Genomic DNA, 27543 nt, shown 5'->3' with positions numbered 1-27543 from the left:
TTTACAACATTACAAAAGACCACATGGCTTGTGACTTGTAACAAAACATTGTCCCTATCAGATTCTATAATGTTTGTGTCCTGAAATCTGCCTTTCAGTTTGGTAGATCAAGCATTGGGTGCAGAGCAGCTTAACAAGTAATGTGATATGATAACATACATATTTTTCTAGGTCTGGTGTTTTTGTAGGCATTTTTTATATACAGAGACTTGGCTGACCTTAGATAGCGCTAGATAGATATTTGTGTGAGATCGGAAAGATGTATGTTTTAGTTGTGTAATATTTATTATCATATTTGGGTGTCTATATTTGCAGTGTTCAAAATTAAGGGGTTCCTGGGATCCTTGAGATTTTTTATATTTTTCAAATCTATGGATCCCTGAATCTACAACTTTTTAACATTAGGGTTATGACAATGACCCTTTTACAATCGTGTTTGATTGTCAATCCTGCATTTATGATGCATGTGTATTCCATGTCTATATATTGTTTGCCCCTTTTGAACTACAAACTGTTTCAAAACATGTAGCAAAAATTCAGATTCAAACTGTTTTAAATATAGCAATGTTCAAAATATAGAGGACCGAGGTCCTTAAGGATTTCTGTTATAGTAGTTGAATCTAGAGACCTCTATTTATCCAACTTTTAACATAGGGGTCAGTTCTCTTGAGAAGGACCCTTTGGCTTTCAGGCTTAATTTTGAACACTGTTAATTTGCGTTCTGACAGTTGTGATGAGAAAAGAATAGAAAGTTAAATGTATATCAATTTCATTTCACTTTTTCTTTACATTCATTGATTTTATCAAATTTATGATACTTCCTGCTTTGAGTCTGATGAATTGGAGTATCCACTAATTTTCGTTTTTTTCAATGTAGGTATCTTTCTATGGATGAGTGAGTGAAACTTATGTTATTGCATGAAAACAATTTTTCACAAGAAATAGATTTGTGTAGAATCTGGGTCTCTGCCATATACTGTACTGTAGTGTTAACCAAAAGTGATCCAATCCATTCACAGCACATTGCATATTTTTATTAAACTAATTTTTATCTCAATTAAGCATTTACTTTCAGATGTCATTTCCATTCCTTTGATTGCTTCATGGAGGTGAATCACATCATTGTGGTTGTGTCATTTGAAATATGTTAATGTATCGCTATTACCCACACCAACCTTGACCAACCCAAAGTTACAGTGAATGTGAAAGCTGTATTTAGTTATATCACAGGGGTAGATTTAACAACAAATTTGTATGTACCCAGCATGGCATGTACCTTCCAAAAGTAACTGACCCTTCTCCAAACGAACTGGCCCAAAACTAAATTTTGGAGGCCACGGCTGAGTTACCCAGGGGGTGCTGAAAATTTTAGAACTCTCCACCCCTAAAATGTCATTTCCTGCACTCTGAGATTAAATCTTGGCTTCCATTTGCTTAATTTTGTGGCGATTTTATGAGCAAATAAAGATGTTGTTGTTCTACAGAACATTACAAAATGGCCCTCTGTTGTGTCTTTCTACCGAGCATTCGTCACCACTCGCCCCTTACTTTTCCCCCTATCGATGAATGTTATGTGCGAAAACACGACAAACCAATTAGAATGTGCGTATGATTTCAAGTTCTTCGTCAAAGAATCCCTCAGAAACAATTTTTGATTTTACATATGTCTTGCATCTAAAAATATACACCGTTAAATGTGTTCAATCATACTGTATAATTCCGCATGTCCCGATGAGCTTTAAATTGTATCTGAAATAGATATGATATATGGGGAAATATATGTGAACCATTACACAACAAGTTGGCAATTGTTTTAGGTATGCCCATTTGCTCTAAGACGGAAACTGGTCGCAAAAATGGCCATGAGAGGGGCACAAGTCGCTATTTGTCTTGTCCCGGAATAACACGAGTTGGTCACGAATGTCTACCGAGATGATCTTTGAGTTAACCACCATTCACACGACCTCATCCCCAGCAAATATTTTCTCATTGAAATTACATGATTCACAAGTAGTGTCCATATAAACAATTAAACATACACAGAGAAGGGATGACATTTTGACTAGCCAGACGGGCCATCAACTTTATGTTTCAGCAAGCCTTTCATAGGTTTAACTTTCCACTGCTTGTGAATCATGTTATTTCGATGAGAAACAGGACAGCAGTTAAATCAACGCCTGAATCAGAGATGCTGTTATGTAAGGTATCTTGGAGCAGAGGACATTCTCAAACCAAATATATTTGCACTCAGCTCTCATATCAGTGGGTTTATCACATCCTGGATAGGCCTCTGTACAACAGAATTTATCATTTTCCATATTGTAATGTATATCCTTTTGTTAGCTGAAAATGAGTCAATTCATTTATTTTTGTTGTTGTTGATGTAATTTTATCCTTTTTCGTAATCTGCATAATTATTATGCCTGAAAAAAAGTCAGGTGTACCTCTCCTACACCACATAATGGACATATGTAATCACAGGTGATGGATGAACTTACTCAACTTAGTGTACACAAACCCTTGCAATACTGACGCTAGAAGCCCAGGGGCTGTCTGACATAATATCAAAGGGTCAATTTACTTTTCAGTTGTTTATTTTGTGTATGTAGTGTAAACAGTCCCAAACATGCTATGGCAAGTTGAAGTATTTTCATGTAACTACCCTATCCACGCTTCATAAAGTAGATTTGTTACAGAAAAATACACTCGAAATTGTTGATTTCCCTGAACACACTTAATCTCCACTTCATCTGGCAAGCAGGTTCGATAATACCAGTGTCAAGCATGCGTAATGACAGCCTTGATGGATCAGCTGATGCTATTAAGATCGTTCCTACAGTGGTTTCTTTGTCAGCCCTCGATGATGTAAAAACCCCTTAATCCATACGAATGTGTTCCGACCGTCCATGTTCCTGCTTGATTTCCATCAATCAATGTGCAGAGGCGTGAGACGGCACATAAATACTCAGTAATGACACAGTTTTGATTGACAGGTATGCATTACATTTGTTGTTGATTGCTGTTGTCAATGACATGCTTGGTAATCATGTTAATTACGAGCTGTTAAGTAGCCACTGTATAACATTATTAGCTATTCAGCTTGAGTGTTGATATTCGTTCACCTGGTAGAGCTGTAGAGCAACAGCTGTATCAGACTAGAGCCTTATGCTAGACCAAAGCTGGTGACTTTTAAAGCATATTTTTTGGTCCTATTTGACGTTATTTTATTATTGAGATAAAAAGTTCATATTAGGAAAATGGCTTCATTTAAGGGCTGTTTTTTCCAAAAGAAGTTTTTGTGACTGGTCAGAAATTGTCAATTGTGGTGATTTTTAGTAGATTCTTTGGTTAATATATCTACAATATTAGATTATCATACTAGACAGAATTCCAGGTTAGTTCCCTAGCAACCAATGCTTGTCATGTGAGGCAACTAAATGGATTGGGTTGTCAGGCAGTTGACTTGATGGATAGCGTGTCATTGCACCATGATGGCGTTGGGATTCCTGGTTAGATTTGGTCCCCAGCAATCGATGCTTGTCGTACCAAATCTAAAAATATTGATTGGTCAGATTCAGTGACTAGGTTGATTACATATCATGGTACCCCATCTGTGGGATGCTGCTCATGATATCAATCACTGGGTTGTCTGGTACAAACTTGACTATTCACAAGGTGCCTCATATAGCTGGGATATTGATGAGTGTGTCATTAAACAACAAGCTAACAAATACAAGACAGAAAGACATCTTGCTGGATTCAGGCTTCAGACTTGTGGCTGTGATAAATTCAAAAATAGTGTTTCCAATGTAACAAATGTTATATTTTGGATAATACTTTTTTAGTAATGTACAGATTCTAGTACTTTTTGGGGTTGATTCCTATCCGGGATTGGAACCCACACTCCCAGAATAGTGAGTGAGTGAGTGGGTTTGGTTTTACGCCGCTTTTAGCAATATTCCAGCAATATCACGGCGGGGGACACCAGAAATGGTACTCCTAGAATAAAACAATCTAACCGCCAGCACACAAGGTCAGCGATGTAAGCCACTTAACCACAGAGGGTTCCACAAAAATGAAATTCCGACAACTGCTAGTCTAGATCACTTACTTTGTGTACCCCCTGAAAAGTGTAAATTGGCACTTCTCCCATCATTATCCCAAATATAACATTTGTAACATTTGACCACTTTCTAAATGACACTGTGTATTCATAGTGTTTCCAGCACTCGGAGTTTCACAGTACAGAATTGAAATTTCTAAGCTATTATTTTTATTTCATGCAACCATGGCAACCACAATTCACAAAGTTTCCTGATAAGAACACTTGAAATTTTTGCCTAAAGCCAGGCTATTATGTGTTGTGATCAGGAACTGAGAGGTGAAGCTTTAAACAAAGGTGATTTATAGAGGAAGCAGCCATGGTTGTTTTATGTGGTCGAAATTCATGGATTCAAATCACCTCTGATGTGGAGCTGAAGGTCGGTGTTGATAAGCTTGAGTCTTGTAGGTATTACACGGCCTTCCCCTACATAGCTTACCTTATCATAGAATAAGTGAATTGGTTTAACACTGCTTGGAATAGCAATTCAGTTCTATCGCAGTGTTCACTAATGTGTGAGGACAGCCTGAATCATGCAGGTGTTTAATGTTTACTTCTTGTAAAACCCGTGAACTTGGGCAGGGTCTGACATAAACGTACCTTTTATAGAGACTAGTAAAATTCTTGAAGTACTAATTAGATTTCGTTGTGGACTACCACTTTTGCCATGACATATGACAGCTCTGTAGAGTATCATTTTTGTGGACTAGTGGAAATAAAAATTAATTTCTAACGCTTATGGGAATGGTGAAGAATTATCATCAGGGCAATTCTGGGATTCGAACCCATGATCATAGCATCCTGGCATGTCTAAGGGATGCTACTCAGCACCTCAGCTTGAAGTGCCTTAGATGACTAGGCCACTCATGGCATTGAGAACATGACTTTGGAGAAGAGATGTCTTCACAGTTGAATGTTGCATTGCTTGACTGTGGCCAGCACAGAAAACTGAGGACCTGTTATTTCAAGTCAGTTCCCAGCTGGGCCTGTATATAAAACCGGTCTGTGCTAAAATCATATGAGTCTTCTATGTCAAATTTGTCTGTTAGCATCATTTTCTGATGATTTTAGTTTCAGGATGTGACTAATGGTTGAAGTCTCAGACTGTAGTACTTGGCTAGTGACAGTTATGCAGTTATGGGGGAAGGGGGGGGCAGTCCTTTTTTATCAGTCACTTTTCATATAAGAAATCTCTGCTTAAATCAATTGTACGATTCCAATATGAGCATGTGTTTATGAATCACTATCAAATAGAGACGATATTTGTGCATAGATGAGCATATCCTGCCCCACTAGTGGCCGCTGTCACAAACACATGCAAAGCCAAGTCAGTTGTTGACCTGAAAAAAACATGGGAAGATATGGTACAAGTCAAAATAGAGAATTGCATCGGACATATTTATGTTACTGATGCGTCAAAGTTAGAAATGTTCTCTACATCTCTACCATGAAACCTTTTGTAAGCTTTACTGAGGCCTGGAATGTTGTAGCCAACAACTTTTGAACAAGAATTGTATGCCACTTTTTAAAATCTTGGTAGAAATAGCATGCTCGATTGTACCTTAAGAGTTGTGAAATCTAGTCAGCAAGGGCTGGAGCTGCAGGAATATTTAGGGAATTTGATTCAACTAGCACTAGGTGCATGTTGACATATAAACCCAGTTGCACCAGACAAAACCAGGTTGCATCCTGGTTCCATAAATTCATCAAAGTTGAAATGTGCACATAGTTTTGTAATACCCTCATTTTCATGACATTAAGCCCCCAAATGCATGACAAATCACACATAGCATGGGGATTGAAGTCGTATGGTAAATAAAGCTTGAAGGTATTGAATGTGTTCAAAGATTGATGTTGTGTGGGCATGTAAGGGTTAGACACACATTTGAAAGATTTCAACATGCACCAAGACATAAATATTAGGTTGCACTTTTAGATCACATGTTGCATTGGTGCATGTTTTATACAGTTAAATCTAACCCTGGGAATGATTCCCTGAGAAAGAGATTGTTATCTCAGGATACATTTTTGAAAAAGATAATGTTTCAGCACACTTCCAAAGTGCTATCCAGCCTTTTTATTAAACATTACAATTATCATGATGATGCTTAGTTGAAGGCTTAAGCTTAGGTTTTTGCTTCATATCATTGTAGGAGGAGTGAGTGAGTGAGTTGGGTTTAACGCCGCTTTTAACAGTATTCCAGTTATATCACGGCGTGTCAGCTTAATGTGGGAAGAAAGCCCGAAGTGATGCAGGTCTCAGACGTTTATCACTTTGGTGAAACCCACGAACACGGGTATGGTGCTGACAAACCTAGAAACATAATCAGGGCGAACCGGGATTCGAACCCACAATCATAGGTTTCAGGCGTGTCCAAGGGACGCAACTCTGCACAGCGAATCGCGGCGCTTTAGACGACTGGGCCACCCGTGCCCCCCATTGTAGGAGGAGTAAGAGTATGACTTTACATGTAGAGCCATGTTTGTTTGTAAACATGCAGTGTTCAGTAAATGTTTTCTTATATTAACCCTGTAGGGACCTGGGTCAGATAAGCCCACAGGACTCTATTCTTTGGCTAGCAGGATGATTAAATTGGATTGGGCGGTCAGGCTAGGTAACTTGACTGTCATCATGCCCTGATGACATGGGATGTTGCTCTGGTCCAGACTCGATTATTTCCAAGGCATCGTCATGTAACTGAAATGTTGCGCACTGTGGTGTAATACAACAAACAAATATAAGATAAACATGTTGACCAAACAAAATGTTCATGATCATATTTAACCAGATTTGTTAATCTCGTGGGTCACAGTTGGAATAATATTTCTATTATTCAAAACATTGTCAAACACTTTACATACAGATCTGCGATAATTATTTCCTTTACAAGAAGAGTGAGTGAGTGAGTATTGTTTTCTGCCATTTCGAGTAATATGCCAACAATATCATGGCTGGGGACACCAGAAATTGGCATCACACATTGTACCCATGAGGGGAATCGAACCCAGGTCTTTGGCGTGTAAAACGAACGCTTTAACCACGAGGCTACCACACCACCCCTTTAACTAGAAGAACAATGAAAATCACAGCAACACTAATGTGTATAACAATAGTTTAATTGCAGGCATTTACATTCACTGTGTCAAGTGTACTACATTGTAGTCCTCTCATAAATATATTGTCCCAGGGCGATATCAGATCGCTGTCAAGGTTGTCAACCCTGATCTTGGACCTGGTGCCGTAGCATTTGATAAATGATATCACATACCACCATATCCAGGCAGTGCCATACGAAATCAGAAAGGTCAAATATTGACTCCTCCTTGATTGAGATACAATCAGTATGACCTATAAAAAAAGTTTGATAACATTATTGCACCTGTATTGAGAACTCCTAATTGACTTGGCACGTAAGACCTATTTATTGCTGAATTGTACTCAAACGCCTTTGATGAGCTGTAATACGCACATTGCTTGTCAGTGAAGAGTGAAAGTGTGAAATATTGCTCAATCTGGGAAATAAGTGTGATAGTTCGTAAGTTAGTTCATGATAAACTGGCTCTGTGAACTGATAGAAGACAAACTATTTGCTGTTTATATGTGACAGATGAAGGAATAAACAAAAGTCAACTGTGTTAGGCTTGTTTGCCAATGGCTGATAGATAGATATAAATGATTTCAGTTTGACAGCCATTTGTGGTAATTCATCTGCTGATGCTGTGATAGATTGAGGCTAAAATAAAAAGATTGTGTTTTTGGATTGGGTGAGCTGTGTAAGTTCTAAACTCAAACCATGAAAAAATACTAGCTCAATACCAATAAAGTACTAGCTCAATACCAATAAAGTACTAGCTCAATACCAATAAAGTACTAGCTCAATATCATTAAAGAACTAGCGCAATACCAATAAAGTACTAGCTCAATACCAATAAAGTACTAGCTCAATACAAATAAAGTACTAACGCAATACCAATAAAGTACTAGCTCAATACCAATAAAGTACTAGCGCAATACCAATAAAGTACTAGCTCAATACCAATAAAGTACTAGCTCAATACCAATAAAGTACTAGCACAATACCAATAAAGTACTAGCGCAATACCAATAAGAACTAGCTCAATACCAATAAAGTACTTCCTCAGTACAAATAAAGTACTACCTCAATATGTGCAAAAGTAATATTGTAATAGATGAAAAAGCACCTGTTTTGCCCTTTTTATTATACTGGATTTTATAAAACATATTCTGTTTGAAGATATGATGACATAATACAACTTTGCTGTTGTAACTACATGTCCTCACAACTTCTATGATGTCTATACAGGGAATGACACCAAGAAGTATCTCACAAAGCCCATATGACGATCAGTGAATATGTTCTGGTAACCCCAGAACCTTGGAAGTTGGACCACCCAATGTGTGAAACGTTCTGGTCCTCTAGGGGTGTACAGGGGCATGCACCCCTTGAAAAGTTTAAAATCTAGACTGCAAATGGTCCAATAGGGTGCAAGAATAAAGACCTTTTTAGAACATATTTCTTGTTGCATTTTAAGCTGGATAAATGAATAGATGTTGTCAAATCGACAAGATGAATGAAGTCTGAACAATTTTAAAATGTGTACGCCTAAGACATAAAATTCCATGTGTTAAAATACAATCCAATCTAACGATAATTTTAAATGTTTTGAAGGGTGCAAATAAGAATTGTTTGCAATAATTTTTGCATTTATGGCGGTATACACGTTAAATAGTTGTGCACACTCCATTAATCTGCATCCATAAACCCAAATGATATTGAAGTCAAATCTTATAAATACATAAGTCAACATTAATAACTTCCCGGACTATTGTTTAATCATTAACATGAAAATAAGTTGACAAAGATAGGATATTAGTGGCATCAACCAGTACAGTAATGCAGCACAAACTTTACCCACTCTATAATCAGCCAATCAAGAAACAGTAGTCTGTATGTGGGCATGGTCTAATATATTTTAAGTTTATAGAAACATAAACACAAAAATAACTGCTTGGTTAGCTAATCAAACGCCATGGAATCTGTCAATGTATTTATACCACTCTAAAGAAGTATTCATATTGCTATAGTAAATCTGTCAATCTGCTAGTCCGCTAGTCCTTAACTTCTTTTGAGTAGTATATGACACAGTGATCTCGACCCAGAATGAATTTGGGAATAGATTATAGATTTAGTGACTATTCATACAGGGTTAGAAACTAACAGTTTTTGTCCACTAGTCCATATAATGATAACATATAGCAAAATCCTTAAAATGGGCCAATTTCTACTAGTCCTTAGGATACCTTTACTATTAGGCAGTTTGGTAAGGACTACAGTGCCAATTTCTAACGCTGTTCATATTGTCAAAGTTTCAGTCAATTCATCAATGAAGTAATTTAATTGGAAAAGACTAATCTTTCCTTGAGCTAAACAGAGCTGTAGGTCGTATTGCAGGTGACATAGACAAGATTCCTGGGATTACCTAACATCAAGTGGTATATCTTAATCTCCTGTTTACCTTGGCTCCAACACGCCATAGTAAGGTGTAGGCTTCAAGTGTTTCTATATAGAAATCTCAAATCTCAGATCCAATATGATATATGACAAAATCAGATTATGCATGGCATTAACCAAACCATGAAGCACAAAATCCCTTGTCATAGCATGCTATACAGGCAGGACAGGTGTGTTATTTGTAAATCTGGTAACATGAATCCTCCACTGGAATAATGTGTCCTGTTTCTTTCTTATGAAGATGATACGGACAGACTCATCTTGTGAGAAACAGTGCTGAGTATGTGGGATTAGACGACTATTTAGAAGGTATTCTGGACTTAACCGTGTAGTATGCAGGACGCAGATAAAATTGTATTTAGTGTGCAGATTTAAAAATAATAAATCCATTTTTTATACAGATGAAAAAAACCTAATCCATAATATATTTTATTATTTTGATATTTTTTCAGTAATGTTACATCAATCACATTATTTCCTCAATGTTTTTGAGGTATGTATCAAGTAGTAGGGGTGAGCAACAAGACTTAGAGTGAAACATTAGATGGGATTCAGGGCATGGGGTTTGGCACCCTCACTTTTGGATTCAGGGAGAGCTATCGTGTTTCTTTTGTTTTGTTTTCTGTGAACTCTCAGAAAATATAAAAATGTTTCATCTCAATGAAATAAGCAACTGTATAATGTATTTGTACCTGGTATGTTCACTTCATGTCTCTGTCAGTGGTCGTGCCCTTCCATCATAACATTTTGATGGATGACAAATTACGTTCTGAGAACAAAGTGAAGAGCATTTAAAGCTGCAGTCATCAATTTTCCAGGTACAGCACTGGGGCCTGTAAATTGTCAAGTGTGGAGCTGGTCCCCAGCAACCTACGTTTGTCGTAAGATTAAATGAATGGATTGGGATGATAAGGCTCAGTGACGTGGTTCATGACATGTCATCATACCCTGACAGCATGGGACGTTGTGCTCATGATAACAATCACTGGTTTGCCTGATCCAGACTCGATCATTTTCAGGCTAGAGTCATATAGCTGGAATATTGCTGCATGAGGCATTGAAATAACAAACTAACAAAACAACTATGAGTAGCAGATTAAATGTTTTAGTGCTAAGGAACCTCAATACAATCAGGAAACAGAAGGAGGTCAGGAAAAAAGAGGATTATGGAATAAGACAGAGCAGCTGCTGTCACTGTACAGACTCAATGGTGAAGGGTAGTCTGTATTCTAGACCCTTGAGAAGAAATTAAAAAATGAATCCAACTCAAGTCTGGAATGATTTGGCAAGTCTAGATTGCCTCAGCAGTGAAATGAATCATTGTTCTGGGCTCCATTTGGATTTCATTTGGGAGTTAGTAGATGTATATTTTGAAATAAGATCATTTTATTTCTGGGACTTAATGTTAATCTATGTGGAGGGTAGTAGGGACTATTACACCAGGATAACACACCACACCAAATCCTACTTCCTCAATCCTTCAGTCTACTATGGTTGAGGTGAAGTCAGCTATCATAGCAACAGACAACACAGTTGGACCTGCAGGAGACCTCCTGTATTGTAATGCTGGCTTGTTTATCACAATGGGAGCAGAGTAGTGCCATATATCATACTTTGGAGATGTTTGCTTTTCAATCTTGGTATCTTGAATCCTGTGATCTTGAATCTTGATGTAATATGGGTAGGAATAAAGGGACCTATTTTACAACTCGGTCCTAGTGAGATTCATAGAGGTTATTAAACGAGCATGTGTGTCATACTGGTTTTACGAAACGAGTGTTAGAATGCTTGTATTTCTCGAGCGGGTGCGAGGGTAATACATGAATTCTTACGTGAGGTTTATAAACCCAGTATGACACTCATGTAAGTGTAATAATTTCTTTATTACCCATCATTTCATAATCCTTTTGAGCACCCCTTTACAAAAAATGCACTGATCACCACCGGTGTCCTAGAAAACAGCAGTTTGTCGAATGACTTCAATAATCTTCAGCTATGACGTCGTGATGTCATTCCGTCCTTACGTCACAATAAGATTTAAATGACGTCAACAATGCATCCGGATGGTGGAAACAACACACTGGCGCTTAAGAAGGGATATTTGCACAAGTTCACATACGTTTTTTATTAACTCAGTTATTTCTCAGCCTATGGGTAATAACAGCTGTTAAGTATATCATGTGTTGAAGGTTATAGGTGTAGATGCATTAGGCATTTTTGCTTGGAGTGTTCCGATTTACCTATATATCTATGCATTGCAAATTTATCAAGACAGTATGATACACTATACGCCTACCCATGTATTGTTATTTAGACCAGACCAAATTAATTACTTCTTTTACAGGATTTTTTTTAAATGCCTAGTTGGAGGGAAATTAAAAAAATATAATTATTTGAATCTATAATTATTGAAAACATGCAGTTATGCATAGAACTGATGTCTATCACATGTTTAGTTTGAGATGGTTCGTGTTTTTCTTCAGATGCACAAACTGTTTATAAGAACACTCTCGATGTTCATTTTGTCAAGAGCATCTAGTCTTGAAAATGACCCAATAAATTATCTGTGTCTCAAATAACCCTTAACCTGTGACTTTAATCACACCCTCGTACTCTGTGCACGAATAATTCAAACAGACTTCAACATCATAATGGTGGCAGAAAGTGGACACTTGACCAGATATACCAAGTACTGCAAGGTTCAGAGATACTCTCTCGGCCACAGCACATGCACATTTACTGATTAGACATGCTTGAGTAGTGTCATTCACAATACTAATGCCCGGCTTATGGTGGCCTGAAGGTACTATAGAATGTTTATGATCCGTCCTAAGCAAATGTGAGTGTTAATTTGTACTTTAGTCAGGAGGAATGTTATGTCAGGGACAGAGACTAGATCTTGTTTAGATATTAGGACTACTTTTGTAGCTGTCTCGGACAAGAAACTGCAGACAAGTCAGTGCTTGTTCAAGGGAACAGTTTAAAGATTTTAACTTTATGGTGATGGTTGTGGTTGTTTACATCACAAAAACAACAATTGAAAGCATGTTTTTTGCTCAAGACATATTGTTACATAGGTGTGTTATAGCAGTAGGCAAGATAATTTGGTAATAGTGATGTTCAAACGAATAATTTGAAATAACTGTACACGAATCTTTAAAACGAAATAGATCCCATGCAGTTTTTCACTGCAGATATTAAGAATTATTCCCAATAAATCCTAAGAGCAGTGAAACATGGAAAGGTATTTGGAGTCAAATTGTTGTTTTTAAATCAGAATTTATCATATTGCCAGAGGCCACCGAAAAGCATATTTTGCCAGTTACTTCCCTTGGCAAACTGCAGTATGAGTCAGCTCAAATTAGTGTTTCAACAATATACAAAGATCACCCAAAGCAGGAAATATCACGTTTGTAGCCCCATCACAACTTTCCCAGGCAAAAGAGTTAACTGACATTAAAAGTCCAGTGAAGTCAGTTGACTCCCTTGCCTCAGGAAGATGGCACCATAATAGCGTTTATTCATGTGACCAATTTTGAATTCAGCTATTTCCTTGACCAGTATGGAGAGTAAGTAAAAGAGTTTTCTGACTCTATGTAGTTAGCAACACCATGTCTGTTCTCATATCTGCATAGTAGTAAATAGTAATGCCACAACGATCTGCTGTAATGTCTTGCTGTACATCTTCAGTAACAATGTCTACTTCTTCAGCAGTGTTTGAAATTAAGTTTGAAGACCAATAATATTTCATTTTAACGTTTGGGTCATGACAAGGACCCTTTCAAATTGTGCTTAATTTCGCACACTGCTCAGTAAGTCCTGTTGGGTATTCTGCAGTATGTGCATACTTACTCACTTTGAAAATGTTATGTGGCTGTAAAGAATTATATGTTTTAGTTGGATTACAGAATTTTGTTTTGTTCTTACAATGAACAAAAAAGAAATCTCCCCAAATCTCAACAAACACTGTCGAGGCACATGACTGTTGCCATTTGACCAGCTAATAGACTGAGCAACAGGATAAGTCCTATCGAACAGCCATAACTCTTATCGGTCTACATCACTTTAATCGCTGCATTAAACACTTTGCTATGTATTTCATATTTCGCAATGAATCACAAACTAATTTGAGTGATATTCCATGTTAACTTATTTTTTTATAAACAAATTTTTGTACCATTAGATTTGGCAGTATAAAAAAATATATAAAAAGTCATTTTAATTATGTTTTCTTTTTGCTATTTTCAATGTCAGCGGATCCACAAACCAAAAACAAATATTTATTTGCCTGATCAATGTTCAGTGATCAAAGTTTTCTGATTCAAACCATGCATAAGAACCTTGCTTTACTGTCGTGGGTATTAATGATTTATCATGAAAGATTGTAAGCAAGAAATTGATCAAAACACATGTCCTTCCTCCTTATTTATGTTCTGAGAACAGATATGGTAATGAGAATGATGTACATGTATGCCTTTGCTATGTGATTATTTGAATTGAAAACTGCTTAAAAGTTATAACTGCAACAAGTGAAATGTATATTAACTATTTACACATCATCATCACCATCACTGTCGACCCGTGAAGATCTGGGGTAGAATAGGTCTTCAGCAACCAATTCTTGCCGTAAAAGGCGACTATGCCTATGGTAATAGGCGACTAACTGGATCAGGTGGTCGTACTCGCTGGCTTGGTTGATGCATGTCATCGTATCCTAATTGCGTGGTTCGATGTTCATGATGTCAATCCAGACTAGATTATTTACATATAGTTGGAATATTGCTGAGTGCGATGTTAAACAACAAACAAACAAACAAACAAACACCATCACTGTCATTATCACCATCATTACAATTTCAGAAATTGCTGTTGTATAAATGAGGCAGTATTGTTATCTTGTTTAGAGAGTTTCATTTTCTTTGATTGGCTTACTAATTTAGTAGCACTATATGCACATAGAAAACCAACTTTCAGCACCTGAATTTAAGTATTTGATTATGCTCATAATAAACATCATATCTATAGACATTAATTGTCTTTGCGTAGTATAATACTTATAGTGCTAGTTTATAAACCTTTCATCCATTATTTAACATTTGAACAAAAATGGCATTATCTTAATTATATAATTTTGTTAATATTAAGATATTAGAAGACTGATGTAGGGTATGTGAGGTAGTAGTACAAGTAATAACTCAGGGAAAACTTGGGTAGCAGGTGGAGGACATATTGACACCCAAGTTATGGAGTCTTGGCACCAAGAGTTATCTTCCTTGATGTGTCCACTGTTCGATGATGATAGTAAACGTTTATGATATTCAATAATCACACTCCCATTTGTTATGGACCTTACAAACAATCCTGGGTCGTTCCCTCAGATATTTGTGTACTCTTAATCACCCTCTCCCCACCATTTTTGAAGACCATGCCTCCTACAGTATTTTGAATGTACCGTAGCCCTGAGATGCCTTTACCATCACACAACTTACCAGAAACAGAATAGTGCGGAAGTGCTAAATGTTTTCTTTGCGAATATGTGACAGTATATTTGACATTGTATGTTTCAAGATAATATGTTGTAATCAAAAGATAATATATCTTTTACAAACACAACCTTAATGCATATACTGCTCAAAAGAAGTCAAAGAACACTCAATTCTTTTGTATTACTATTGTTAATCTGTCATGCCATATTAAAGCCTTGACATGACAGATTAACTATAGTAATATGAAAGAATTGGGTGTTCTTTAACTCATTTTCAGTAGTATATAATGCAATCATGGACCTTATGTGTAGAAAACAAGATTTAAAACCACAATGCTGTTTTTGTATTTTGTTTATAATAAGATAAAAAAGTTTACCTGTTAGAAATCACCTCCATATTTTAGAAGTTCTTATCATAATAAACGTGCATGTAAGTGGCATGTTTGTGACTTCCTAAGTACAGTGTTTGTACCAACAGGCTGACTCTAGCAAAGGTCTGATTGTAATGTGTTGCTTCCACAGTCACAATTCCATTCTACGGCTTCTTTAAGAAATATGTTTTTATTTTTACAGAAGTTTACAAAAGAAACGTGTAGTTAATGTTTGCTTTGAATGAAGTGTGTTTGTGTCATTGCTCTGTGGGTTTTTATCTGTGACCTTTTGTGTATGAAAATAGAACAATTATATGTTAAACACAACACAGACTTTTCTTTCTGTTCATACCTGTGATAAATTTAAGTCAACAAATTTTGTCTCTTGATAGGTATCTAGAAGAGGTAGGGATGTCATTGTATATTGTGATGTTGATGTATCCTTAAATTTGTAATATTGATGCTGTACATGTTGATGCTAATTTCATTTCTCGTAACTATTTCAGTCAAGGAGGAGTGAGTCCACGAGTCTACCCTCGAGTAGAAACACTTCATCCAATCACAGAAAAGCCGAATCACCTTGACCCCGCAATGCTCCGAGAATATACTCGAAAATTGCACAACGTGAATCAGGTAAGTAGAAGAAGTCTAATTACCTCGTGTTTGATTAAAACATACCAGTAAGTTAAATAACTTGAAAATTAAGGAGAGTATTGTGGACATTGGTCGTTGCTCATTTGTGTTAATAATATTATCAGCAGCGTTGTCACTATTATTGTTATTCTAATCACCAACATTATTATATATTATTATTATTATTGTTATTGTTATTGTTATTGTTATTGTTATTATTATTGAATGACTTTCTATTATTTGAGACATTCTGTTTGATATTCAGCATGTGGAAACAAATGAAGTTTAAAGAAGTGGTTCATAATAATCCATTAATCTATCAATACATCATTCCATAAACAAATTATCTGCTAAAACATTTTTCAAACCATTCTATGGCAGCATCCACTCTGTTCCATACAGATGCAATATTTAAGTTTTTCTTCACATTTACAGAGTTATAAGTCTGAAAATTTCAGTTTCAATTTGAATTAATTTGTCTGCTCAGCTGATCTATGAAGAAACTTATATGCATTATTTTCCCTTCTTATTTTATAAGTAAAGTTTACAGAAAAAGATCCATGCTTAATGACTATGACAAGATGTACATTAAATTATACTCCTAGTCCAATAATGTTGACTATGAGATAGGCAGTTTAAAAAAAGAAAAATTGTTTCTGAATGAACAAGAAAATATTTAAGTCAGAATGTATAGAAAATCTCAAGTATTAACAGTAAACAATTTGGAACCAACCAAAACATGAAAACAAGTGTCATGATTAATACATTCTTTCTCTTATTCAAAGTTAAGTTTGTAATCAGGAAATATGTAGCTACATATTTTACCTTTCAGATTGAAAGCAAAGTGAATGCTTATAAATATGGACACTGGACAACAACTTTGAACTCTCTTTTGTTCTGAATAGTTTCAGTGTTACATATATCTCATAATGAACTAAATACAAATGTGACTTGTCAATGTGACTAAAACTTTAATTCTAGAATTTCTGTTTCTGAGCGGATCATATAATCTAATTTCTGTTGGGAATATTCTATTGAAACAAAAGCAGTTGTCTGGGAAACAGTTTTAACATCTGTATTTGAGGTTTTGTTTTATTTGTGTGTCAGTGTGTGGAGGTTGAGGTGTTTTAGCCATTGTAGACATATATTTGTGATGTTAGAGGTAGATGTAATGAAAACTAATTAATGGTTTTAGGTAATCATAAATGGGATAATGATGATTGATAGCTATAATATGGTTATAAATAACACTAATGGTATTGATAAAAATGTTTATATTCAGATCAGGGATAGAACTTTGTAAAGTTATTGGGCTTTATGTCATAGTTAGCAAAGGATTAGCTATGAAATGGCAGCTCTCTCCTTCAAGATCTGAAAAACTCTCCATTGATTGCCCTGTCAATGAAAAACAAGTGCTTTTTTCAGCCAAATGTCAGCTAACGGCTTTACCACGTCAACACAATCCGCTCCCTGCCACTTTCTGGCCCTGATTTTGAAATTTGGTTCGAAATAAAAGAATAATACTAAAACACAAATGTACTATTGAGAGACCACCCTTTTGCATGTAGATGCCATGGTGCTCAGAAAAAAGACAAGGCCTATTAACATTGTTTTTGAGATACCAAAATCAGATGTGTTGCTTTGAATGCTTGGCTTGCTCATCACCCACACTCATTCGTGACCAACTCGTGTTACTCCGGGACAAGCCGAATAGCGACTCGTGCCCCTCGCATGCATGGCCATTTTTGTGACTGGGTTCCATCTTAGTGCAAACTGGCATACCTAAAACAATTGTCAACTCTTTGCGTAATGGTTCACATATATTTCTCCATATATTATATATATGTCAGATGCAATTTAAAGCACATCGGGACATGCGGAATTATACAGTATGACTGAACACATTTAACTGTGTCTTGGGTATATTTTTAGATGCAAGACATATGTAAAATCCAAAATTGTTTCTAAGGGATTCTTTGACGAAGAACTTGAAATCATATGTGCATTCTGATTGGTTTGTCGTATTTTCGCACATAACATTCATTGATAGAGGGACGAGACTTCTTGCAGGTTACGGAAAGGAGCGATTGGTGACGAATGCCCCCACACTAAGAAAATAGAAGCCGATTAGAAGGTTCACCTGACATGACCTACTATGTTGGGGTTGTTAGAATTTAATGCAGAGGGGTAGCCAATCAGAGTAACAGATTGCAATGATATTTCAGCTGCCAGGAAGGAAGTGATTGGTGTTTTCATATTAATGTATTTAAAATAAATACTGGTGCTAATTATGAACTTCTATCCTTGATGAGGTTATAGTTTTAAGAGATGTAATCAGCTTGCCAAATAAGGGACTAAATACATGTTCATGGGATTGTATAGCAGTGTCTGAAACAATAGTTACTTCCAAAAAGCCAGAGGGACTGGTAACGCATACAGGTAACTAGGCCATCTTGAAAGTTGCTGGCCCGTATTTGTAAAGACATGCAACAACAAAAATACAGTGACAGCCATTTCATCGACTGGAACCAGTACTACGATTAGACATATATTTAACAGTTCATAAACGGAAGCTGATAAGCAGGTAATGTTGACATGACTTGGAATGAAATGCAGTCGTGATTTTCAGTAAAACAATTTTGTAGTACATTAATCAACGCTATCAAGTTGAATACAAAGTGCTGAAACTTTCTGATGGATAGTCGGGCAGGTAGGAATAAATTTCATCTATCCCGACATAAATGTTACCAGTCACGGGCTATATCGGACACTGTCCTATAGTAACAATGCAGTGTAACAATATACATACATACATACATACTCTGTGTCCTGTTGTAGACTTCTAGCTGGGTTTGATGTGTGGTTGTTAATACGTGGTTATTAACTGGTGAAACTTTACATACCCTAGATTTTATTATGATAAGTAAAATTTTACGACTATAATGATGTGTCTGTAGTATAATCACACCTTTAAAACAAAATTTAGAATAAACATTGATAAAGACAACTTTCTATGTTTTTTCTTTTATGCATATTTGAATTGATAGATGAATTAAATTATACTACTTAATTTTTTATGGAGATATTCCAAGTGGAACAGAATGGGATGGATTACATTGAAATTTTGTCAAATGAATAGTATCTAATTTTATTATGTAACTGACACATTGTTAATTTTGTTTCAGGTTAAAATAGACATAAGTACACATCTCCATACGTTGTTGTCCACAGAGTTTTGTAAATGTATAAAATTTCTCTATATCCCTATCAAAAGTTGAGTAGCATGGTTCGCTGCCTGATGCTTTGTGGTATATGTAAATAGTGATACTTTGCATCTGAATGGAACATTTCAAGCTTGGTCTGTTAAGCGACTATTTGAATCTTTCTTCAGCTGTGTTTGTTGCATGCAATAGCTCAACTTATCCAGCATTGTGTCAGCATTTGTTATTTGAAACAAAAGCCGGTGGTGTTTGATGAAGTCATAGAAATATGACATATGACTGGATCGAGGCTCGAGGCTGCTGGACTGTTTTGTGGATGAGTTGTCAAATTTGTTTCAAATGCCATTGTCATGACAATTAATAGTTATGAAAAAATCAATTTTACTCTAATCTAATTAACATCAGATCTTTTTCTCCCATACCACACCTCACTGAGTCAAGATCTGACAACACCTAGAAACACACAACACATAGAAAGTCACACCAGGTGAACCCTGAGTGAAGTAAGACCATCCAATGTAAATGAAGGAAGCATGGGTTCTTGAACCAGTCAGGTTTCTAAAACATTTATAAACAGCTTTCTTTGCCACCTAGATTCAGAAATATCGATCTTACCACATGAAAACCGCTATAGAAAACAAACATAACCTTGATAATAATCCTTTTTGGTGTAAATGCCATGGCGCTCAGAAACGAAAGTCATTGTATCCTATTTACGTGGATCAATGCTCATGATGTCAATCACTGGATTGTCTGGTCCCGATTTGATTATTTACACAGACCGCCATCATATAGCTGGAATATTGCTGAGTGCGGCGTTAAACAACAAATAAACAAACAAACAAACATAAAGGACAGGATGACTAGAATATCTACAACAATATAATTGCTCTGCTCTATTTTCTTTGCATTTGGAACTCCCTGATAGTCTTTTCTTCCTCTTTTCATCTGTGCTATTACTCAGTTGTATAGGATCTTCACCTTCAGTGGTTCTTTACGCAGAGAGGATTCATTCTATTCCCATGTCAAGTCAAAAAATATTATTATATTAGAGTGAGTGAATATTGCTTAACGCCGCATCAGCAATTTCGCAGCTATTTGCGGCGATATTATATTAGAACACTTTTTCACCATTACTAAATGTGTAATATCCATAATGAAATTTAAAAGTTTGACCAAAAAATCTTTATTTGGATTTCTTGAATACCATGACCTTTAGCCTTTTCAAAGGACTAGTGCTAAGTCTCAGAAAATATTTAATTTTGACAAAAACATGCAACTCCATTTAGATTGATAAGGAGCCTCAGTGAGATGGGAAATTCAGAACCTGTGGAAAATCTAGACTTGCTTCATTTAGGGTTAAAGCATTACAGTAACTGCTTGGCAGAAGGGAAAATGATATTGTTCAAGGACTGTGAGTCAGACTAGCTGTTTAATAGTTTTCTGTGAAAATGACAATCTGGTAGTACACATACACTATATATCTATATCTATATCTATATCTATGAAGTATATCTGCTACTGTGAAAAAAGGAGTCTTTCAGTGTTCGATAGCTGAAACAACATGAGAAAGTAAAAACAAATATCTTTTTGTAAAACTGTTAATATTGAACAGAAGATTTAAGTACTGGTAGTGTTTACTCTTCAATCTTATATCTACTTCAAAGGACTAATAAAGGCTTAAGATTGTTTCAAGTTCAGAGTGAGAAATAGTTGCCACACCTGGCTATATTAAAACATAGTTTGGATGAGCTGTTTAACAATCTGGATATCAAAGTGAGAGGTGTTCATTATTTACCAAGAGTATACCGGTAGGCCAAACCCTTTGCTTTTGAAATACCAACAGTGTCAACTGAAATGGACAACAAGCGTCCTTCAAAGGTTGTCAATGTTGACAGAAATAAACAAGATTCAATAAAAACAGCTGACTTTTTAAGTGTCACTATCACATGTTTCTGTGGGAGTGGCACCTTGTTTGATATTTTACATGGCTATCCAAAATTGTAGATTCATTTATTTAATGCAGGATACTTTATGTGTGTGTATACTGTGGCTATTTATGGCCTTCTTAAAGACTGTTGGGTGATTTGTTTGTTAGTTTTTATACTTTTGAAGAAAACAGGTTGTGTTGGGGGTTTGTTCTGTATAATGACCTGTTTTTGTAATATTTATGTGTACTTGAAAGTTGAAAGACAGCTGAGTCATATTTGTCTGTTACCACTCATTTTTTTATTACTTAGCTTTATGAATCTGCCTACCCCAATTTTTCATAAAATTACAATTTGTAATTCAGTCAAGTTTAGTAATTACAGTAATCAAATCGATTCAAAGTATCTTATTTTGGAAAGAGAAGCAATCCTTAAATCATCATTAATAACTGTTTTTCTGTTACTCCATAATACTTGTCATCACCTGATTTAGATCTTATTTTATAAAAATCTTGTATTCACATTTTTATTCTTTTTATTAAAAATATGTACGTAATCCAAGTTGTTAAAAATATGAAGAGTCCCAAAGGAGGAAACTATCAACATCGGTCTGTAGATCTGAATGATGAACATTTAAATACCGTTCTCAGTTGACAGGATCATGCTGGTGAAAGGTTCATATGGTTTCTTGACTAAATATGTGTTTAAACTGTTTAATTGAAATAGTGAAATTCACTGACAAAAGAATTGGTGTTTGGTAGCATTAAAAAAGGTTTTGCTTGAAATTTTTATAATTATTTTAAGAAATTGTAAGCTCATTGGATCCATAAACATAAATTTGGATGGTTGTGTCTTTCTCTTAATATTCCCAAAATAGCAGATTTATTTCCACTCAAGTTGCTAATTGTGTATCTAGGGCAACTTTGGCATGGGTGTTGGTGTTTCGAACCCCTATGATGTTACAGTTATTGGTCCTGCGGTTGACAAGGTTAGAGAGAGGGAGTATATATCTGCTTTGTGTGTATAGCACTGAGCACAAGTCTAGGGCTGCACAATTCAATTATACACTTCTAAAAACTTGAGCACAAGTGAGTTCACTCTCTATTCCAAGTCCACGTTTTGGAAACATTTTGAAACCTATTAGAACATACTGGCCAGATCAGCACTGTCAGGGTACAATGCCACACAAACACAGCCAGGTCATGACTGGCACTTTGTGTCATTCTGGAACTCTGTCAGGGTACAATGCCACGCAAACACAGCCAGGTCATGACTGGCACTTTGTGTCATTCTGGAACACTGTCAGGGTACAATGCCACACAAACACAGCCAGGTCATGACTGGCACTTTGTGTCATTCTGGAACTCTGTCAGGGTACAATGCCACACAAACACAGCCAGGTCATGACTGGCACTTTATGTCATTCTGGAACACTGTCAGGGTACAATGCCACACAAACACAGCCAGGTCATGACTGGCACTTTGTGTCATTCTGGAACACTGTCAGGGTACAATGCCACGCAAACACAGCCAGGTCATGACTGGCACTTTGTGTCATTCTGGAACACTGTCAGGGTACAATGCCACACAAACACAGCCAGGTCATGACTGGCACTTTGTGTCATTCTGAAACACTGTTAGGGTACAATGCCACACAAACACAGCCAGGTCATGACTGGCACTTGTGTCATTCTGGAACACTGTCAAGGTACAATGCCACACAAACACAACCAGGTCATGACTGGTACTTTGTGTCATTCTGGAACTCTGTCAGGGTACAATGCCACGCAAACAAAGCCAGGTCATGACTGGCACTTTGTGTCATTCTGGAACACAGTCAGGGTACAATGCCACACAAACACAGCCAGGTCATGACTGGCACTTTGTGTCATTCTGAAACACTGTTAGGGTACAATGCCACACAAACACAGCCAGGTCATGACTGGCACTTGTGTCATTCTGGAACACTGTCAAGGTACAATGCCACACAAACACAGCCAGGTCATGACTAGCACTTTATGTCATTCTGGAACACTGTCAGGGTACAATGCCACGCAAACACAGCCAGGTCATGACTGGCACTTTGTGTCATTCTGGAACACTGTCAGGGTACAATGCCGCGCAAACACAGCCAGGTCATGACTGATAGTTGTGTTGTCCTGGAACACTGTCATGGTACAATGCCACACAAACACAGCCAGGTCATGACTGATAGTTGTGTTGTCCTGGAACACTGTCATGGTACAATGCCACACAAACACAGCCAGGTCATGACTGATAGTTGTGTTGTCCTAGAACACTGTCATGGTACAATGCCACACTTCCTTGTTATATACTGTAAACAGGGAATTTTTTGCGACCGTTTTAGAGACTCAATCGCAAAAATTAAAAACGCAAAAATAAGTATAAATAATACATACATACTTTGTTCATTGCAACACGTCATCAAATGTTGAAATCATCAACCAGAACCACAAGTTTAGTCAATAAGTTAAAAACACAAATGAATGCAGAATGGTCACACAATACATCACAAATGACAGTGTAAACAGACCAATTAGTGTCACTGTTGCCTCTCAGTAATCATGCCTTCTCCCAACCTTGCTTGATTGCGTCCACACGGGAAACAAGCCACCTTGCGTGAATCGGTTTCATGACACTGGTCAACTTTCCGGCCAACTCAGATTAACTAGCTTCGGAGAGAAGCTGTCTATTGTTTGGTAATCGAGGTGTCATCTCAACATGGCAACTCGCAAAAATATCTCGTCGCAGTATTGTCTTTGGTGTGGTATTCGCAATATTTTAACGGCGCAGAAATAAAGCTGTTTACAGTATCCCACTATATAGAGAAAAAAGCAGATTGAAGTGATTGAAGAAATAAACAGATACATTAAAACCCTTTCCATAACCATAAGAAATCTCTACTACAAGTAGAGTCCATTGCATGATTCTGACTGCATCATAGGTATGGGTTTATGATGATACGAGGTGTTCACGAAAAGGTGGGCGTATCCTGCCCCAACGATGGGTTGTGGGTTTCACCAACATCTTAAGCTTGCACCAAATTGGGCATTCCTCCCACATTAGGCTGACATGCCTTGGTATAACTAAAATATGGTTCAAAGAACATTAAACACAACTCACTCACTGACTATACTGTACACACAAATTCTACATTTGTTAAAAAGACATATTCCATCATCAAAGGAAATTAATAGGGGCCATACCAACACATATTCAGCAAATTTCATTCAACTGAAGTGACATCACTTGAGAACTCTTTTAAATATTATCTGACATTGGAATTTGTTTTCAAACCTGTTTATATTTCTTGTTTCATCATTCTTGTTCAGTTTGTATCAATTCATGAGTCGAAGACATCATAATATGATATTCATATCATGGCACAACTATTGCAATGCACCAGGGGTCCGGAAACCGTCATATGCGCCAGACATGTCCGATTGGGAATCTCAAATGTCCGGTTTAAAATATTGCTTACCGGACATTTTAAAAAGTATTGTCAGGACATTCTTAAATTTTGACCGGACATGATCAACAGTTAGGACTGTTTCAGTTTCTGTCTGCAGTTGCAACACAATGAAGATTAACTACACTGACAAGCTTTGTTTGTTTTGATTGCTGTAAATACATCATACCTACATGATAGTCCAATCGGTCAATCACTGTAATAGGCAATAAACTGAGTTGACACTGATTAATCGAGGATTTATTACTGAGAACATCTTGTAAATTTGAGTGAAAAGTGTTTACAATTGTTCATAAATACCTTGCATCATCGATGTACCTCATTATCCTCACAATGCTACGATACGTAACCTCAGACAAGTAGCGAAAGCGTGACGATTGCCAGTCGACAGATGCAGATCAGTCGAGCGGATCTGCCAAACCCTCAAAGTCTGGACGATCATTTTGTAAGTCGTGGCTAATGACTTTCACTTGGTTGACATACAATGAGGATTTGCAGATTTTATTGTTTTCAGTAGCTAGTCGTATATTGAATCTTGATTGACTGCCATTTTGCTTTCTCGGACGATCGATATCAAAATTTTTTATGGTCAATAATAAAGTACAGATGAAAAAAGTATTCAAATAACTATTGCTATCAACGATATTTTAGTATTTGTGATTAAATTATCTGTCTTGTTTTTAAAAAAATCTTTAGTTTTAGAAAACCCTTTTCCCGTGAGGTCACGTGATAACCAAATATGGGATAATAGTCTCGATCCAAATGTTACAACGCGTACACTTGAGCAGACTCATGAATATAACTCATGAATATTAATTAGACCGTTCACTACGTTAACAGATCGTTATTATAACAGAAACAAACATATGTTTTCCATGTATGTCTAAAATGATATTATTTGTTATTAATTGTCCGGTGAATTAAACAATTTAAATTGAAACAATTCATAATTCATCATATTATGAATACGTAAACTTGTACTGTGTGAAAAGTCGTACTAAAATACGCTATTTGAAGGGGACGTGGCCTAAATGCAAATGTCCGATTGGGATTTTAAATTTTCCGGACCCCTGCAATGCACAAACCAAATCTTTTGGTGAATCTTTACACCACTAGAATATTATTTCCATTGTCCATGACATCTATGCCCTTTCTGTCACATTGTCTTTCTATAAGTACCCACTAATAGACTTTGTGGTACCCATATTAACTTGTTCACTAGTTGTTCGAGGTACCCTTATCAACTTGTCCCTACTAGACCTTCAAGGCACCCAAGCCAACTTGTTCACCAGACCTTTGAGGTACCCATGTCAACTTGTTCACTAGACCTTCAAGGTAACCATGTCAACTTGTCCTGATTAGACCTTCGAGGCACCATGCATCAACTTATCCCTACTAGACCTCAAGGTACCCATGTCAACTTGTTCACTAGACCTTCGCGGTACCCATGTCAACTTGTCCTGATTAGACCCACGAGGCACCATCTATCAACTTGTCCCTACTAGACCTTCAAGGTACCCATGTCAACTTGTCCTGATTAGACATTCGAGGCACCATCTATCAACTTGTCCCTACTAGACCTTCAAGGTACCCATGTCAACTTGTCCTGATTAGACATTCGAGGCACCATCTATCAACTTGCCCCTACTAGACCTTCAAGGTACCTATGTCAATATGTCCTGATTAGACCTCTGAGGTACCCATTGCCATTGAACCACACTTTTCAGAAATAGTTGGTACTTGGTTTGTCCGATACAAAGATATCCAGGGTTTATTTCAAAGTGATTATAAGTGATTTTTGCCCAAATACTGTTGTCCAGAAAGTAAGAATGTATGCCTGTTGTCATTTAATAAATCCACATATCTTCCTTGTTTCAGGAATTCAATGTTGGGTACAACCAACCAACAACTTATGCACGAGCACGGCCCGATTCCAAAGACTTGGGCCGAAGGTATGTCAACCTGCCTCCCATTGACCACAATAAAGTCAAGAACCAGAGCTCAACTGTCTTTGAACCAGAGCCTTGGACTAGGAGGTACCAAAATAGGACAAGTGGAAACAGCGTCAGACTTCAGGCACCAGACGACTCCGGACAGAATTACAACAGTGGTGGCATAGATGGTGGCTACCATGCTGGTGGTACCGGTGGAGGCTACAACAACGGCGGAACCAGTGGCGGCTACAATGGAGGTTCTGGTGGCTACAATGATGGTATTGGCGGTGGCTACAACATCGGTGGCACTGGTGGAGGCGGCTACAACGAAGGTACCAGTGGTGGCTACAGTGGTGGACCAAGTGGTGTTATTGTCAATGGCCGAGAAAGCCCAGCACTCTATGACCCCATGCCATCAGAGAGAAGGGATTACCAGCCAGACACACGTCGTCGATCATTGACACTGGAAGATAAGAAATATGAATTCATGGCTTTATTACCCAAAGATACATTTTTGCCAGAACAACCTCTGGGCTTAACAAGGGATGAGGAGGCCACTGTTTTGAAGATGGTTTCTGCAGAGCTCCAAGGAGCTGATCCTGTCAAGTTAAAAGACACATATCTTGATATTACAGAGAACTATGACAGAACACTAAGTGGATGGTGCCATTATAAAAATGTATTTTTCTCACTCAAAAACAGCAAGGTAAGTGGAAATGGCGGTAGAAGGAAAGATCAATTTTCTGTGCGATCTTATAAAATATAGTTTTGTACCATTTGTACATAAATCTCTGCAGGGAAAACACAAAGTAAAATGATTTAAGGCACTGTGCTGTAATCTGAAA

At 36.9% G+C, this 27543-nt stretch overlaps 1 protein-coding gene across 5 annotated transcripts in view; it reads left to right on the top strand.

Annotated features, from left to right (window-relative positions):
• LOC139480010 (keratin, type I cytoskeletal 10-like) overlaps positions 1 to 27543 on the top strand; it is a 73043-nt gene that overhangs the window by 33302 nt on the left and 12198 nt on the right. For 2 of the 5 annotated variants that reach the window (XM_071262983.1, XM_071262980.1), the window contains exons 3-6: positions 878 to 895; positions 13182 to 13205; positions 15999 to 16125; positions 26643 to 27404. In XM_071262983.1, coding sequence (XP_071119084.1) covers positions 878 to 895; positions 13182 to 13205; positions 15999 to 16125; positions 26643 to 27404 — 931 coding nt within the window. The remainder of the gene's footprint in view (positions 1 to 877; positions 896 to 13181; positions 13206 to 15998; positions 16126 to 26642; positions 27405 to 27543) is intronic. The other 3 variants (XM_071262984.1, XM_071262981.1, XM_071262982.1) reach the window with 2 other exon arrangements.

The sequence above is a fragment of the Haliotis cracherodii genome, unplaced genomic scaffold, assembly GCF_022045235.1.
Source record: "Haliotis cracherodii isolate W230 unplaced genomic scaffold, xgHalCrac1.p SCAF_4, whole genome shotgun sequence".
Taxonomy (NCBI): domain Eukaryota; kingdom Metazoa; phylum Mollusca; class Gastropoda; order Lepetellida; family Haliotidae; genus Haliotis; species Haliotis cracherodii.
The sequence above is the reverse complement of the archived record's forward strand: the minus strand, read 5'-3'. Positions and strand labels throughout refer to the sequence as shown.